Source organism: Podospora pseudopauciseta, chromosome 3 (genome assembly GCF_035222475.1).
Source record: "Podospora pseudopauciseta strain CBS 411.78 chromosome 3, whole genome shotgun sequence".
NCBI lineage: Eukaryota > Fungi > Ascomycota > Sordariomycetes > Sordariales > Podosporaceae > Podospora > Podospora pseudopauciseta.
Window position 1 is genome coordinate 475,720 of NC_085893.1, and position 16,208 is coordinate 491,927.

At 51.6% G+C, this 16,208-nt stretch overlaps 6 protein-coding genes and 1 non-coding gene across 7 annotated transcripts; 2 read left to right on the forward strand and 5 right to left on the reverse strand.

The window, feature by feature from the left end:
- Positions 1-192: 192 nt before the first annotated feature.
- On the reverse strand, positions 193-561 carry QC763_0048390 (uncharacterized protein; the record flags this gene model as incomplete). The annotated part of the gene is made up of 2 exons (XM_062905726.1): positions 193-297; positions 349-561. The coding sequence occupies 2 exons, from the start codon at positions 559-561 to the stop codon at positions 193-195; spliced, it is 318 nt and encodes a 105-aa protein (XP_062766543.1).
- Positions 562-702: 141 nt separating this feature from the next.
- On the forward strand, positions 703-774 carry QC763_0048400. Its single transcript has one exon. It is a non-coding gene; the product is annotated as a tRNA-Cys (tRNA).
- A 2,792-nt stretch (positions 775-3,566) lies between these two features.
- On the reverse strand, positions 3,567-4,604 carry QC763_301450 (uncharacterized protein; the record flags this gene model as incomplete). Its single annotated transcript, XM_062910607.1, has 1 exon — positions 3,567-4,604. One exon carries the CDS (start codon positions 4,602-4,604, stop codon positions 3,567-3,569), a length of 1,038 nt encoding a protein of 345 aa, XP_062766544.1.
- A 3,296-nt stretch (positions 4,605-7,900) lies between these two features.
- Positions 7,901-11,701, forward strand: QC763_301460 (uncharacterized protein). Its single transcript, XM_062910608.1, has 2 exons — positions 7,901-8,353; positions 8,409-11,701. The coding sequence occupies exons 1-2, from the start codon at positions 8,115-8,117 to the stop codon at positions 9,286-9,288; spliced, it is 1,119 nt and encodes a 372-aa protein (XP_062766545.1). The 5' UTR covers positions 7,901-8,114; the 3' UTR covers positions 9,289-11,701.
- QC763_301470 (uncharacterized protein) lies at positions 9,160-11,737 on the reverse strand. The gene is made up of 3 exons (XM_062910609.1): positions 10,528-11,737; positions 9,728-10,460; positions 9,160-9,665 (listed from the first exon to the last, which is right to left on the reverse strand). The coding sequence occupies exons 1-3, from the start codon at positions 10,678-10,680 to the stop codon at positions 9,418-9,420; spliced, it is 1,134 nt and encodes a 377-aa protein (XP_062766546.1). The 5' UTR covers positions 10,681-11,737; the 3' UTR covers positions 9,160-9,417.
- A 460-nt stretch (positions 11,738-12,197) lies between these two features.
- QC763_301480 (uncharacterized protein) lies at positions 12,198-14,492 on the reverse strand (the record flags this gene model as incomplete). Its single annotated transcript, XM_062910610.1, has 3 exons — positions 12,198-13,439; positions 13,501-14,015; positions 14,072-14,492. The coding sequence occupies 3 exons, from the start codon at positions 14,490-14,492 to the stop codon at positions 12,198-12,200; spliced, it is 2,178 nt and encodes a 725-aa protein (XP_062766547.1).
- A 600-nt stretch (positions 14,493-15,092) lies between these two features.
- On the reverse strand, positions 15,093-16,112 carry QC763_301490 (uncharacterized protein; the record flags this gene model as incomplete). Its single annotated transcript, XM_062910611.1, has 1 exon — positions 15,093-16,112. The coding sequence occupies one exon, from the start codon at positions 16,110-16,112 to the stop codon at positions 15,093-15,095; it is 1,020 nt and encodes a 339-aa protein (XP_062766548.1).
- Between the last annotated feature and the right edge of the window lie 96 nt (positions 16,113-16,208).

A 16,208-nucleotide genomic window follows, 5' to 3' on the forward strand; every position in this document is an offset into this window, starting at 1 on the left:
AAATACCGAGATTCAAGACCACTCGGAATAGCTCCTCACCGCTCAGTGGTGCCAGTTCCCGGGTAGGGCAGGGTTCATGGAGGCTGTGTGCGGATACTGCGTGGCTTCATGGACAATCCTGCAAGACCAGAGCCATGGAACCAACCACAGATGGTATTATCGAGGACTCGTTCTGCAGCGGGGGTACTCGGATCACCGCTCTCGAATCACTCTGGATTGTTGGTTGGATGGTGTTGGCTGCCCGACTATTGGCCGCATTTTCGAGGCCGCGCGCTTCAAGCTCGGCAAGCAAAGGCACTTGTTACTATCGGCACCCTAGCAGACACTCCTAACCTCAAAGATACAAACAAAGCTTTGGAGGGAGATTATTGCAGTTTGAAAACTGCCGATGAAAGCAAAAATTGGAGAAGAGAAGGGAAGCCCGCATCCGCAGTTTTGGTGGGATGTTGGACTGGGCTTCGACCACTGGGAGATATGCCCCACAATGCGGCGCCAACACGCCGGTAGCACAGTGCGCAGAAGCACGGTCATAATGTAGCCTCCGTCCCCCACATCTGTCATTGCATACATAAAAGCCCAGTTGTTTTTGAATATCAATCAAATGATTCCCAGACAAACACTTCGTCTATGATGAAAAGGTGCCAATAAACAAAAGGTACATCTACTGTAAGTCCTGGATATTGAAAATATGGGCAAAAGGATAGGACGAAACGTGATTTGAACACGTGACCTACCGGACTGCAGCCGGTTGCTCTACCCCTGAGCTATTCGTCCTGGGATTTTGATTTGTTTGATGTAAAACTTTTGGAAGCTTGGTATTATATAACAAGCATATCCAACCAAAATCAGCAAACGTCATGCTCGGTCAATAGCTCCGGCAACTGCAACCCGCCGCACTCCACAATATGATCACCACACTGCCGCCTCACATCATCGAACAGTAGGATTTGTTCCACGAGACCGCTAGACCATTCCTTAAAATACGCATGTAAACGATCGACCCTCCACATTCACAACACCCACACTGATGACGCAGCTCGGACTCCCCCATTCGACCTCGGAAATCGGCAGCTTATCATCTTGAAAGGATGCCACCGTTATGTAGCAGGCAAATGCCACCGAACCATAGTCCGCACGCATGTCGGTTTAACAACACTGTCATTTTGACGTAGTTACTCAATACTACGCTATCTGTGTCCAGAACCCTCCAAGTATCCTCCTATATCGGCTCCGACTGCTTTTGAACGACCTTTGGAGGTATGACAGCCCCGCCGTGCCTTTTCCAATCACCAGTCGCCTGTCCTGGACCAGGTATATTTCAAAGACCACTGGATGCCAGAAAGCTGGTAATCTTCTCAAATGACTTGGCAGCAGTCGTGTGGAAGTTGATGCCATGCCCCGTTTTGGGCAAGCTGATGGCCTTGAATGCCTTTGCTTTGAGAAAATACTGGCCCCGGGTTTTCCAAGGACACCATCGCAACTGTTTTCTACCTGTTAATGGCTGGAGTTCTATGGTAAAAAGAAACCGACTCACTCTGCCATACAGTAAGGGAAATCATATTTCCCTGAGAGTATCTGTGGAAATGCGGTCGGTTAATCTCAATCTTTTAATATATTCAACTGCGCACACTGCCTGGACTGCAGGAGCGCCATGTCGTTACAGTTTCAACCAAGCCTTGAACTACGGGAGCGATGCACACCATATTGCTAGTGGTGTGAACATCCTGGTTCTGCCAAGGTCGTGCCACCAACCATCTTGAAATCAAACCATCCCGAAGAGCCATGGAAGCACTTTCGCGGGCACATACCGTATCGAGTTGCCTCCATTTACCCGGTTTCTGGTGGGCAGCGATCTGGACGCCAGCTGCCTCAAGGAACTCCAGCCCGTTCAGATGAGTCGAGTTGTAACTGAAGCCTGTGGTGTTCCGCCAATCCAATCTGTCAACCCCCCCATCTCCTCGTATAGAGAAAACGCAGTCTTCGGACGGAGCCTACCAGTCAAAACAACCCCATCAACCAGTTTCCTGTTCTTCCTCACAACCTCGGATGAGATCGCGCTTCCAAAACCATGCCCAACAAGCACAGTTTTCGAAGGCCGCCCGGTACCACCGACATAATGCCCGCCCTTGACCGGCTTTGCCAACTCGGTCAATATGGCCACTTGGTTCGATAGCTGCGCAACATAACCCAATCCTTGTTCCGACTTCTCCACACCCAACCGGCCATAGTAAAAGATTGAGTAGCCCTTGGTCAGCAGCTGGCTGGGGATAGTAACCATTTCACAATGAAAAAGGATCCAAGCACATACGTCCGGTCAAAGTTTAGCCCATGTGTTCCAAATCACCGCCGTTTTTTTACCCTTGGATCCGGTTTCTCGTGCCCGGGGCGGCAAAATGTCGCCGAGATGGTGTATGTCTCGGTCATGTTGACGGAAAACGGCGAGAGGACCGAGGCCGAGGTCTCGGAGGTGTGGCTGGCGATGGTGGCGACAATGTTAGCGACGTCAAAGTCGGACTCGAAGGGATAAAGTCCGAAGACTGCGTTGTTGGAGCAGACGGTGACGTAGCTGTTTACTCCGGCGCTTCCCCAACCCGAGCTAAGCTATACTTGTGTCAGCCACAGGCACATGGCTTAAACCAGAGGTGTTTTCCCGAAATATTTACTGCGATCACTGATGCAATGGAAAGATTTGCAACCGGGAATATGAGAACTATGTAGGTGGAGTCTCTCTCTTATGGAAAGACTATGTAAGTGGGTATGTTGGCTGGCGAGGCACCGGAAACAACACTGCCAACGCCAGATCAGGGGCGTGTCAACGTCGCGGAAACCATCGCCATGATCGAACCCGATATCCCAGGAACGGGAGGCTACGGGATTGGCTCCATTTCCAAAGAGACCAGAAGAGTCGTTTCCAATCCTCAACCTCGCTGCTGTAGAAAATGATAGGAACGGTGTGGACGCAAAGGCTCCAACCTTCAAGGTCACCATGGCCTACGCTGATCTTCCAGGCGCGGCGCTCGCCAACGACCTGAACCTTGTTGTCCTCTCAGGGGATGGTAAAAGGCATCGACATGGAATCAATGTGGTCAGGGCTTCCTCGCCGATGCCAAGAAGCCGTCGGGCAGGTTGTTTAGTGAGATGTGACCGGGGATAGTGTTCAGGTCATGGTTAAGCTGTACCATGTAATGTTGGCTAATGTACCGTTTGCGTACGCTTGGAAGTTATTGCGAGCATAAGACCTAGGTGTTGGTTGACATTGTTTGAATTTGGATATCTTGGAGGCATCTTGACTGCCCTTAGCTAGTGAGAACGGTTTTTTCAACCCCTGGCATGAATTTTATTTGGCATATGCACTGCATCTCACTGTGGACCAGCAGTGCTTCGCGCATTGCATTTATACAGCTGCATACATCGATGCAAAAAGACAAGATTTGTAAGATACGTGAATAAAGGTAGTTGGTAAATCCCGACTTTGCTGCTAATGGTGTTGGTTCACCATGTACTGTTTCCTCCTATATTCATCTCACACGTATAAGAAGTACCACTGTACCAGCAACCGAGCACTTCTAGCTCGGCAACTCCATAGCACTGTGCTGCGGTGCTTGGCTACCCATGTTGTCCTCTTGACCCGTATCATGACCGAAGTGAGCTGAGTGTGGCTCCAACTCTGTGCTGACGAATGCCGGATAACCTTGGTGGGTGTAGTGGGCAGAGTGGCCATGCTGGGGAAAGCTTGTGGCGTAGTTGCCTTGGGCTGGATAGCCCTGCGAAGAGAATACTGGGGGGTAAGCATATGGCGGTGACATGCCTGCTGTATAGGGCTGGTGATGCATGGCAGGTCTCCCCATGCCATGGCCTGACAATTCAGATAGACGTGAAGAGTGTGGAGACGTGGGCGAGCTGGCTGCGAGCTCTGATCTCAGAGTCTCAGGGCGCGCCTTACTGTCCGTAGATAGCTCGCCGACCACTGGTGACTTTTCTGTAGTCAACTCGGCCGCTACCTCACCCTTCTCCCAATTAGCATGCTCCCCGTGATCCGCTCCAGCAACCGAATCATTAACGTGCCTTCGATGGCGGAGAGTACGAACGGCAAACAAGGCACCCAAAATGAGCATTAAGCCCGCAACCGCTCCGAAAGCAATGCTGACCTTCTCTGCCGTTCCAAGACCCCCGAAGGGCGCGGCGACAACAGGTGTTTCAGTGGCTGAAGGGACGGCCTGGAATTCATTGGTTGTCGTTGCAGATGAGGCAAAGGCCAAATCGGTATCGGTGTTGGAAGAAGTCGCCGACGACAAGTCAGACGTGGTAGTGGTCAACAACGAGTCAGAGGTGATAATGGTTACCTCCTCGGTTGTTCTGGTTCCTGTTGGAGTAAAGCTGTCTTTCCACTGTATAGAATCCCCCAGGTTCAGTGGGAGACTTGCAAAGCGATTGCCGTTCTGGTTTTTTGCCGTCAAGACGATACGGGATTCGATGGCAGGACTCGCCTCGGCACTGCACAAGCAAAGATCATCAGATTCCTGCTCTTTGTTGCGAAGGGCTTTAGGCTTCCCTTTTTCTGCACACCCAACCCTTCGAATGGTCAGTAAGAAGGGCCTTACCATGAAGTTGGCTACAGTGTAGGTTGGATGACCAGGAAATGGCCCACCCACAGAGGTGGCCCACATTGGCTTGAACTTACCAGTGCCATTTTCCACATTAAACCCTCAACAACCCTGGACCTCCGAAAGCCCCCCCAACTTTATATTCCACCCCCAGAGGTCAAAAATGGACCATTTCTTTTTCTTCTTTTTGCTCCAGGTACCCATTAATGGCCAAATATACCGAGGAAGATCTCGCAAATGCCGAACAAGACATTCTTGCTGGTATAAGCCAGCGCCAAGCGTCCGACAAGCACGGGATTCCACGTTCTACACTGAGGCACCGCATCTTAGGAACCCAGGTTTGCAAACAGGCCCATGAAAATCAACAGCGGCTTACTCAGGGCCAGGAAGACCTCATCGTTCAATGGATCCTTCGTCAGGAAAGCCTTGGCTACGCTCCCACCCACGCCAACGTAAGAGCTCTGGCGGCCAGTATACTGGCTGAACAAGCCGATATCTACTCCATTGGGAAGCACTGGGTAACCCGCTTTATTGGCCGTCATCCCAGTATCAAAACAAAGGTAGGAAAGAAGATTGACTACGCCAGAGTCAACGAAGCTCCCCCGGAGAATATCAATAAGTTCTTTGACCTATATTCTACCGTTAACTAGATTAAGCCCAAGAACAGGTATAACCATAATGAAGTAGGAATAATGGAAGGTCAGGGAGAGAACGGCTTGGTTGTGGGGTCTTCAATGAGGGATAAAAAGTCTATATACGTTAAACAGAATAGAAAAAGGACCTGGACTACTACACTAGAGTGCATCTCCTAGGATGGGAGAGTCCTTCTCCCCGGGGTAATCTTCAAAGGCTAAGACCTTTAAAAGTAATGGTTCAAGGACCAATTCGATAAGGACTAGTATATAGCTGTATTATCGAACGGTTAGACTAGTAATGACCTGGCCGTTGGATGGCTTAAAGAGGTCTTTATACTAAGGACTAAACTTGAGGATCCATTAGAACCACGTCTTCTTATTTGCGATAGCCATAGCTCACATACCACTAACGACTTCATGATCCGGTGCTACAGGAGTAATATTTACCTTCTTTTCCTAACCCCCCACTACTCTTACGTCCTTCAACCCCTTAATATTGGCTGCTTTTCCAGTGTGAAGAAGGCGTATAAGAGGCTTATAGCTGTAAACGACGCCCTCACCAACTATACGCCTGACGGTAAGGTCGACTTGGTCCGGCTGTATGACCTTGCCCGCAAGCAGGGTTTCAGGAAAGAGAATATTGCCGGCGGCTAGCGTGGGACAGGATTATGGCCCATACGTAGGCGCAAACCGCTCTCTTCAAGCCAGGTGGTAGTCCCTGTGGTGCCGTTGGATCTCTCTTCAAAAACACCTACTTTCCATACCGTGGGGGATTCCCAGGTGGCCAAGAAGGTCAAGGACCTACTCAAGAACCATACGCCGGCCGGGAAACGGCTTGCGGCAAGGACTCTCACCAGTACTATACTCACACTGAGATCTGAGGTATCCATCCACAAAGCTGATGCGGCAAGGCACCAACAAAACGCCCACAAAGCCCAGGACGCAAAGAAAAGGCGCAAGTTGAATAGAGAAGATTCGAATTCCAAGTTTGTAAGGCTTTGTGACCTGGAAGAGGCTCGTATTGAAGGGAGGGTGGTGGAGGAAGAAGTGGTGCCTAAGGAGGATGTGGAGCAGCCGGAGCCAGCCGAGCCTGTGCGGCGTAGCACACGTTATCGGGTTCAAACCCGGCGTAAGAGGGAAGCAGACGAAATGTCTGACTCTGACAGTGATTGAGCTACATTTTGGTATAACTTCCATAGAAATTGACCCAATATTGGTCTTGTTGTGGGCAGTGTTAGCATTCAGGGGTAATCTCATCAAGGTTGTGTGGCTGGTGTGGGGGTGGTGGTCCATATCCGTGGGTGGGCCATTTCCTGGTCATCCAACCTAAACAGACCACAGACCTCTGCCATCCTCATCGACGGTCGATTGCAGAAAACCATTCCCATCCATGGCTGGTCTGAATAAATCTTCTCATTGGGGCAGCTTGAGTCCTCGTATGTGCTGTCGGTGCAGCCCGCCATGTAGGTGAGGCCCCCACCATAGCTAAAGCAAGCGTGGCCCTCGGCAAAGCAGAAACCAGCCTTCCCACAGCACTGGACGTGTCCAAAAGCAACATTGCCACAAGATATAAAATTCGAGTGTGACTCTTCACCAGGACCCCAGTAGCAGGTACCGTTGGAGATGTTGATGTCTTCATCCGAGTCCCCCATTCTTGCCTTCTTTGTGTTGGTTGGTGATGGATGACGTGACTGCAGGACAGAGGAAAGCAGTGACAGGCCCCGCCGTTGTTGGTTGGAAACACCGGGTTACCTTATCGAAGTTTGCACTCTGCTGCCATGCGACTGTCTGGAGGCACTTTTCAGACGGAACCGCCCAGTCAGGTCGGGCAGGAGCAACTATTGTGTACTTACCGCTTCCATGTTGTGGCCACTGCCACAACCGACAACCACTTGCCCGGTGAAAGCAGGCAACCTTGCCTGCTCCTGCCATTTTGATCCCGTCCATATCTTCTCTGCGACTTTCTAACGGGATGAAAGTCGCTCAACCTGGAGCCTAGAGCCAGAATAAAAGCCTCGTCGATGCCCGGCACCAAACCAGACGCTGGGCTATTGCACTCGTCACTCACTTCGAATACCCTATTGGAGATTCTACCATGCAACTCTCCACGTGTGATGGTGCTCCCGAAGACAAAACCCGTTGATTCTGTGTAATGTTACTCCCGTACTGAGACTTGGTTTGGCTGAGGAACCCAACCCATGACAATCTCAATTTCCCTTTGTTTTACACGGAACCAAAAGGTGAGCTGGGTAGACAATGGGAGCAAGTATAGATTAGACATGCAACAATAATAGAAATCATGCTCAAAGTAATTTATCTGTATTTGTTTGAAACCTGAATCATAGAGTTCAGTCGATGGAACAAGTCATAGACGATGAGAGCAGCCATAACCCGAACCCTTAAAGGTGGTCTTTTGGAAGGCTCGGCGAGCTGTAAGAGACTTGTGTCGCGGTGATTGATCTAGAAGCAGTTCCTGTGATTCAAGAAATTGCCTGGATCTAAGCTATTGAACAGATGAGTTATTCTTCACATGCATTATACATATATCTTGGTCTCTTTGCGGCACACCCCCAGTGGTCCAGTGTTGGCTGCTTGCTGACTCAGCACTGGTGTCTAACCCACGCATCTTTCATTTTCCCCTTTCTCTCCATCTTTTCTTGAAACGACTAGGCATGTAAAAGATAACAAACAGCTCACATTGTCTGCAGAGAACACAGGCTTTTAATTATATTCTGACCAAATCACATAGCGCCTTTTTCCATTTTGCTAGACTTATGCTTGAAATAGATAACGCGACACCCAACCTCCGACTCAACCTTGCTCCCAAAGGTGTGAAGAACAGCAGACGGCCTGAAGACGCGCAGTGACAAGCGCCATGCCTCGTCAACTCCCGTGGAAGATCAATCGAGATGGACAGACATCGGTGGAAATCAGACAGAGTCCCAACCCAACATCAACTCGCAGCCCGGCTCCTTCCAATCGCCCCTCAAGGCCTTCGACAGCCGCGCCAAACCCGAGATCGTCGCATGAAAGATTCGACGCTCCTAGACCCAGCGCTGGTCGCAGAGGTCGTTCACCCTCAACATCGCCACCGCCAGAACCGCCAAGTGAGGAGTAAGTCTCGGGCCCTGCATTGCTCTACAAACAAACCGCTAATTATGCCGACCAGGCTCATGATTGAAGGTGTCGACCATGACGACCGTTATCGCATGGTAGAGGATGAATTCCTCGCAGTAGCTGGCGAGTTTACGCGCCATCTTCACGCGGCAGAATACCAGCGTCTGAAAGGCCTCGCCAGATCTCAGAATGCTGATACCATCTCGAACATCTCACGCCCCGTCACTGGCGAGATGACCGAAATGGTCAAGCGCCGCCATGCTGCGCTCAACATTGCATCGAAACAACGAAAGGGAATCACTCAGCTGAAGGGACTATCCCCTCAGACAACAAGTGATACCGATGATGAGGGAGCACCGTCACGAAAGCAGCCGAATCCGAATTCCCTCCAGGGACTAATGGACAGCCCGCGTAAGCAAGCTGTACCGCTGACTTCGGTTTCATCCCTGCTCCAGGGCTCAAGCCTCCGGGAAACAAGCCCTTCAAGTGGACGCATGGCTCCCCCTGGTTTGAGGAGGGCAGAGTCAACCTTCTCGGTCCCGATCAAGCGAGAGCCAACCCCAGACTCTGATGATCTAGACAGCCAAGCACCTTGGCCAATCAGGCGAGCGTCGACACAGCCATCCATCAAGCGCGAAATGACAGCAGCTCAGGAAACATCATTCGCTGACTTTCCTGCTCCGCAGCCCAGAGCAAGATCCCGCGCTGCTACCATTGAGCCATCAAGAGCGATGTCACGTCCGCCAGAGCAGTCTCAAAGACAGGCAACTCAAGATACAAAGAAAGAGGAGGACGACGACGACGACAATGATTTCCTTTCTCGTATTCGTGCTAGAAGACTAGAACAAAGACGGCGCCGAGAATCCAGAGCACAGCCAGGAATCAAATCCGAAACTCAGGAAGCAGCCCTTGACGATATTGCATTTGTCTGAGTGAGAACCTGTTGCTACGATTGATTGAAAGATGACTCAACTTCAGTCTGAGATTGATATGCACGCTACCCATACACAAGAAAAAAGAAACGACAAAGATGTAACAGCATGACCCGCCTTGTTGCCTCTTCAACCCTTATAAGGAGTCTCAAACGGCCTTTCCGCCTGGGGCGTCAGTCTCGCCAGATGTCTCCGCTGGGCATTCTTCCAGTCGATCAGCGCCGAGTGCTGGGTAACTCTGTTGTCCCAAACGACAACGGTGCCTTCCTCCCACTTGACACGGGCTTGGAAGTCGGCGCCGTAGGCGAGATGGTCGTAGAGGAACTTGAGGAGGACGTCGGACTCCTCCTTCTTGAGGCCGACGATGTCACGGGTGACTGGACACGAACACCATCAGCGGATGTTGCAAACAATCATGCAAAGAGACAGGGGTGCTTACACTGAGGATTGACGTAGATGGCCTTCTCGCCTGTGACGGGGTGGGTTCTGATGATGGGGTGCTCGTGGATCACGGGCTCGCGGCGGACGATGCCGCCCCTCAAGGCCGAAGCATTGGCCTGCTCGTGGGCAGAATGGGTGGCCTTGAGGCCGTGAAGACGCTCCTGGAAGGCAGGCGAGAGACGGTTGTAGGCCTCGGCGGCGTTGACGAAGAGGGTATCGCCGCCAGATTCGGGCTTGTCGAAAATGTACAGGAAGGTGGTTCCAGGAGGCTGGGCCTCGTAGGAGACGTCGGAGTGCCAGGCTACGGACGAGGTGCGGTTGGTGAAGAACTTGTCGACTGAGTTGTCGCCTGCCCCGCGGTGGACGAGGTGGATCTCGGGGTAGCCTTCTGGCGCGCCGCTGGTGGGGTGGATGTGGTGTCTGCCGAAATAACCGCCGAACTCGAGGGCTTGCTCGATGGACAGATCGCGGAAGTCTTGGTCGCGGAAGGCGACGACCTTGCGCTCGGCAACGAAGCGGGCGAGCTCGTCTTTGCCGGCGTCGCTGAGGGTGGAGAGCTGGATGCCCTTGACTTCGGTGCCAATGGTTGGGGTGAGGTGGGTGACGGCTGTGCTCTCAGGGAGAAGGTTGGGGAAGGATGGGTCCGCGTCTTTGCCGTGCTCGTAATGCTCAAACGGCTGGAGTGGGGGGTACTTGTCGTTGGGGTTCCAAGTTGGGAGGTAGTGCGGGTACTAGGAGATGGGAAGGTCAGCAATGCGAAGGGCAGACATGAAGTCCAACGCTGTATCAACGGCATACCTTGGCGGCTTTGTGGCCCTTCAGGCCGGCTTCAGCATCCTTATCGAACTTGGTTGTGGCAATCTCCTTGTACGGACCCGTGGTGGCGTTAAGCTTCAAAGTGCCGATGTTGGGAACTGTGGTGGTCTCAGTTTCCACAGCGGAGGGGGCCATTGTGTCTGTGAAGTGTATATGGTGAAACAATCTCAGACTCTCAAGTCTCGAACTGCTTTGGATAGAATTCAGATCCGTCTTTCCAGCACACGCGACATCACCCTCCTACTTATAAGCTTCCGACAGTCCCTTCAAGGCAGTACGTCCTCTACCCCAGATCACGACATCCCGCTCCCGGACTATGCGGGGGTTGGATTGGCAAGAAAGGGTGGGCTAAGATGGGTCATCAGAGGATGGCATAGCACATGGATAGGATTGCGCAAACAGTTGGCCGTTCCAGTCGACGAGCTCTTCTTCGGCTTTTGGTGGTACGGCACCTGTCCCTGCCGGTCTCTCTCCTACCCTGCTGATCAGAAAGGTAGACGGTTCATGCCAAACTCGTGGCAGGCAAGGATGCCTCTAACCAGTGCCGATTGTGGCTTATCCCACCAATCCGTCACATCTGATAAGAACTGCGAGGCAAGCCGGGACCGTGAACGGCAATGGACAAACGGGCAACGGCCTTTACGTCGGATGGAAGGCTTAGAGGGTCCTGGGAGAGCTTGTGTATGGAGCGATGCTTGATGTTGCTAGACGCGGAGCGAATCACGTCATATCGCGTATCGGCGACTAGTGCCGCCCATCGGTTTGTTGGTGCGTAGTGGACAGCACATGTTTTTTTTTCTTCTTGGATTGGCAGTCTCGTTGAATTTGATAAACTTCCCCAAGAAAGCACGCAATTCCTTGGGACGGGGTGAGTTGAAGAGAACAAGGCTTGTCCCCGCCGTTTTGTATCTTGGGTGGTGTTTAAGGACGGGTTAAGTCCGGGGATCACGGCGAGCTGTGGTTACTGGGTCCGGAGATAAGACCTTTTGCGAAGGGCTTTGGAGACGTTTATGGGATTGGCGTTGTGATCTATCAATGAACATGAAAGAGAAATTAGTCAACGTGGGTGGGAAGTTGTATAAGTAGTAGGTAGATACGTTGTGCCCAAGGCACTTGGTCTAACCAGTGAAGTATGAACAGAAGCCCTAATCTGTTCATTCCTGGGAACTTCAGTTGTCCCTGTGAATTTTCCCAAACATATTGCGTGCTAGAATGTAAGAGGAGCCTTTGTCCATGAAAAATTGTAGTGAGTGTCTTCGTCGCAAGTACTGTTGACGTCATTCTTAGTGTTGGGGGAACGCCAGGCTTCTATTCAGGGGTAATTCTCGCTTAGTCATCGTCAAGAGAACGACGCCATGCTTGCCCCTGAAGGTGAATTTTTGATAGGTATGTAAACATATAGCGCGGAAGAAAACCCGGGGGACCGAAATGTACCTTATTTCGGTGAAGCCTCATGCGGGCCCACGTATCACAACACCGAGTGGAAGGATCAAAATATGTGTACGAATCAACGCTGGTATCTGCTAGCTATTGGTAGATCTATGAATCAAGTAAGGACCCAAGGTATCAGTTTGAGCACTATGCACTCGCCAATGTAAACTGAATGCTCTTCCCTCCAGCTTTTAAGGAAGCCGAGAATCAAAAGAAAACGCCTAGAGCCACCAGGCCCAAATGAACACCAACCCGGCCCAGATACCCCAAATGGTGTAAACCGTCACGAAATCCAGCCCTCCACCCCAAATCGGATTACTTCTCTCCTCCCAGCGCTTTGCCTCCTCTCTGGGGCGGAATAGAAAAGCGGTGGGCGCCCCTGGTCCGTTGTGGACCTTCTGGAGCAAGTCATGGTTCTCGCCGACGTTGGGGGGCCAAATGGCGTACTTGATCGGAGTAAAGCAGGCTATCGTAAGAACAATGAAAGCCTGATTTGAGGGCCAGAAAACCCAGAGCAGAATATTGAGGAGCTTCTCCGTGTTGTTTGAGGCCTCGGGAAGATTCTTCACAGCGACCCAGGCCGTGACGAGTATGGCTGTGACAGCCACACAGTGCATCCAGACACCACACTCAAGAAGGATGTGGTTCAGTCTCTTCGACAGGCCTCCCCGCCGCGCTGGAAAGCGTTCAAAGAGCTTGTCCTTGAGACTGCCAGTTGAGACGAAGGCAGCGGCGCTGGATTTCTTTGACTGAGTGGAGTTGAATAGCCCCGGGAAGTATGTCTTCATGTAAGCAACTGTGTAATGCGGGCTTAGCCACTTTGTCATGCCCCAATCCATGATCGAGGCTCTATACCCTGCCATGACGCCGACGTGAACGTGATGGAGATAGGAAAAGAATACCGAACCGGCATGAATCCTGAGCAACCGGATCAGCTCCTCTGATCTGTCGGGAGACGTAACAATGAGCGGGGTCTTGGTAAGAAAGAGGAGAGGGAAAAGGATGAGCTGAAGGGTGGCGAGGTGAGGCTTCAGATGCATCATCATCAACCCAACCATGGTAACGGGCGCTTTCCAAACCAGCTTTTCCAAGAGAGATATCCAGGAGTGCCCTGAGAGTTGATGAAGGTCCTGCACGGCAAGGTTGCTGAGGTACCAGCGAGTGTATTGCTTGAGTTGTGCCTGGTAGGTATCAGGGACCAGGCCACATTGCAAATACTCGGCAACAGCGGCGGTAATCCAGTGGTTGGTTTGGCCCAGAAGAAACTGCGTGTAGAAGTCCTCGCAGACACAGGTTGTCGGAAACTGCCCACCAGGTAAGTCATCCAGGGCTTTCCGGCGCATGACCCAGCCTGACCCGGCGCATTGGCCCTTCCCCGCTTGATCTTGGATGGGGTGGTAGCATTTGACACGGAGAGAATTGGATTGGTTGGTTGGGTCGTTGTCGGGAATGTTGTAGAAAGTCTACTAGTTGTTAGTTGAGATTTCCAACACCACCACATACTCCAAATGATCAAAATCGTACCTGAACCCCGCAAACCAAACCTATCTCTTTTCCGTCCTCCTGATATCCCCCAGCTGGGTAAAAATGGGGAATCGTTGCTCTGAGCCATGCTCTGTCGGGAATCATGTCTACATCCAGCACGGCGATCAACTCCGCTCTGCCTCCAGGAAGACTGTCGATGAACTGAAGGGCATTGTTGAGATTGGCGGCTTTGACTCCAGGAGGCTTCTCCGTTGCTTTGCCGTAGTTCGAGGTGTAGAATACATTTCCGACTCTGCTTCGGAGCGCAGCAAGTCCGCTCTCTACCGCGCTGTCTCCGCCATCGTCGGTTACAATGACCCTCAGTTTGTCGAGAGGATAATCGAGATCGAAAGCAGCAAGAACTGTTCCGTAGACCATAGCTTCCGATTCTTTGCAAATACAAATAACCACATCGACAGACGGGAGATTGTTCTCGCCCAACAGCCGAAGACGAGGACGCCAGGTGCCGAAAAAGCTGTAGCTTTTGATTTGCCACGCAACGAGTAGTTGGTCAACTAAATCTCTGTTAGACTATCCCCCTCAAAATACGACACATAGGTAGCAAACTTACCGGCCCACAGAATCTCGACAAGAAAGAACAGCGTTGCCGAGAGCATTTGCAATCTTGACAGGGCAATGTAGCTTGACTCATCGCCTGTCCAGTAAGAGACAATAGTGCGTCCCTGGTAATAGGCAGCCCATAGCAGAAGCACCGCCGGTAGAGTAGCTGTAAACGCGACGAACCTCACAAGGTAACGCTGCCACATATGAGGACAGAAAAGAACCGAGGACGTTTCCTCGGAGTCGGTAAGGGCTTGGATATGGGCCCGCAAATTACCGCCGTCGATTGCGTTCCTGTCGAACTTTTCCTCATTGTCGTGCTTGCTGTTGGTTTTCTTGGAGGGATAGTTGGCTTGGGACACGTCCGTCGACCGAACCCAAGTCGAGGTCTCGATGCCGATGGCCTCGTTCTCGTTCCACGAATGTGACATTGTGAGCGATGATCTTCAAGGCAGGCGGTTTTCCGCGGTAGAGGGAAGACAGCCGGGGTAGCTGCTGACGATGAGGGTGTGTAACTCGGAGGCCAGTAAGACAACAGAGTTGCCAGTTTATGTACCGGTAGAGGGCACCCTGGCGCCGCCGGTGAGGTGGGTCTGAAGAAAAATTTTGGAGTGAATATCTAAGGTGAATATGGATGTAAAGCGAACATTCGGAGTGAATAAGGTCAAGAGAGCAACTCGAAACGTTGTTCCGTCCCAACTACCAACCCAAGCAACCAACAAACACAAGCTGTGTGCGCACAATCTTCATAGAAGGCGCAGAGTGGTCACGACCGAGAACACATCTAAACAGAGAAAAATTGCTGCTAATGTCTCAGAGCTCTCGTGGTAGAGAAAGGTCAGCAAATTGGAACTCGGGATGCGATGTTTAATTGTTTCATGATAACTGGGCATCCTGTGCACCTTGCCAACTGAAAAACCACCTGACATCCCAGGTCAGCCGAATCGAGTATCTTGCATCCCGTCACACTTGTCGGTGTGGTGGACTTTCCTTTTTCACATGTCGATGATGGCATAAGGGACCTCTCCTATTTATGCACTATTCTGATATAGCGGAGAGACCTCCACTTCTCTTTGCCAAAGAGCCCAAGGTCTCCTGACGGTGTCCTCGCACATTTCCGATGCCGCCGTGGCTTCTGCTTTGCTCAAAAAATGAATACCTGGATCTGCACCGGTCGGAAAGGTGCCTACCACGGCCATGGCGGCATTTTGCATGATGATGGCCTCCTTTTGCACCGCGGCATTTTGGGCCGTATATATCGACTGGAAGACGACATTTTGTAGGTTGGAGGCCACAGTAGTAAAGCCGTGCCCTCTCATGAGCACCACGGTTGTTTTCGTGTCGATAAACTTGTAGGCTAATTTCCGGCCCAGAAACTCGTCTTTGACCAGCAAGCCGCTGCTCCCACTCCCATCATCTGGTGGATTTTCGGAGTGAGCCGGCCCCAGCCTCATCCCCTCATGATTCCTGGTGTCAAATACAGGGCATCCTTCAGGACGGAGGAAACCAGCGAGGTGGATACACGGCCGTAGTCGTACTCGATTGATGGTGAATGGCAACACAGCCTGACAATGACTGTGCACAATGGCGTTGACACTCGGGTACTGCCTGTAAATTTCCGAGTGAATGAACCTTTCGCTAAACAGCTGGTTTTGGTTTGACGTGTCTGTCGGCTTGGCCCCGTCGATGGTCAGGGTTATCAGATCATCAGCGCTGGAGACCAAGGCAGGGGCCATGCTGCGGGACATTATGAAGGTATCTCTCATTAGGGGATTTCGAACAGAGAGGTGGCCGTACGCATCGAGAACACGGTGGTAGTGGAGGATATGAAGGGCCGTGATGAAGTCGTGTTCGAGCCGGTCGAACTGACGCTCGTTGAGCGTCTCCATAGGGGCCGTTGTCAGTTGCTGCACCTGGCCGATGAGTTTATCTCGGGAGTTGGATGAGCAAGGGATGGAAAAGAAAAGTGAAGACGACGAATGTCTCGGATGACGACGCCGTCTGGGGACCGGAAACCTGGAAAGCTGAGGCCCTGTCCAGCACACAGACATGAGCAGAGCGCAAACTTAATCTCATGTTGGGTGTCTGTATGTCGTCATCCCGGTTTTCGAGGCCATGACTGAAAAGCTTTGCGTGCGTATGTGTAG

Excerpts from the sequence above, each read along its gene's own strand:
- QC763_301460 (XM_062910608.1), top strand. The coding sequence starts at position 8,115 with ATGCCTCGTCAACTCCCGTGGAAGATCAATCGAGATGGACAGACATCG. Across the intron at positions 8,354-8,408 it reads CCAGAACCGCCAAGTGAGGA|GCTCATGATTGAAGGTGTCG; the intron begins GTAAGTCTCGGG and ends TATGCCGACCAG.
- QC763_301470 (XM_062910609.1), bottom strand. The coding sequence starts at position 10,680 with ATGGCCCCCTCCGCTGTGGAAACTGAGACCACCACAGTTCCCAACATC. Across the intron at positions 10,461-10,527 it reads AGGGCCACAAAGCCGCCAAG|TACCCGCACTACCTCCCAAC; the intron begins GTATGCCGTTGA and ends CCCATCTCCTAG. Across the intron at positions 9,666-9,727 it reads CATCTACGTCAATCCTCAGT|TCACCCGTGACATCGTCGGC; the intron begins GTAAGCACCCCT and ends GTTCGTGTCCAG.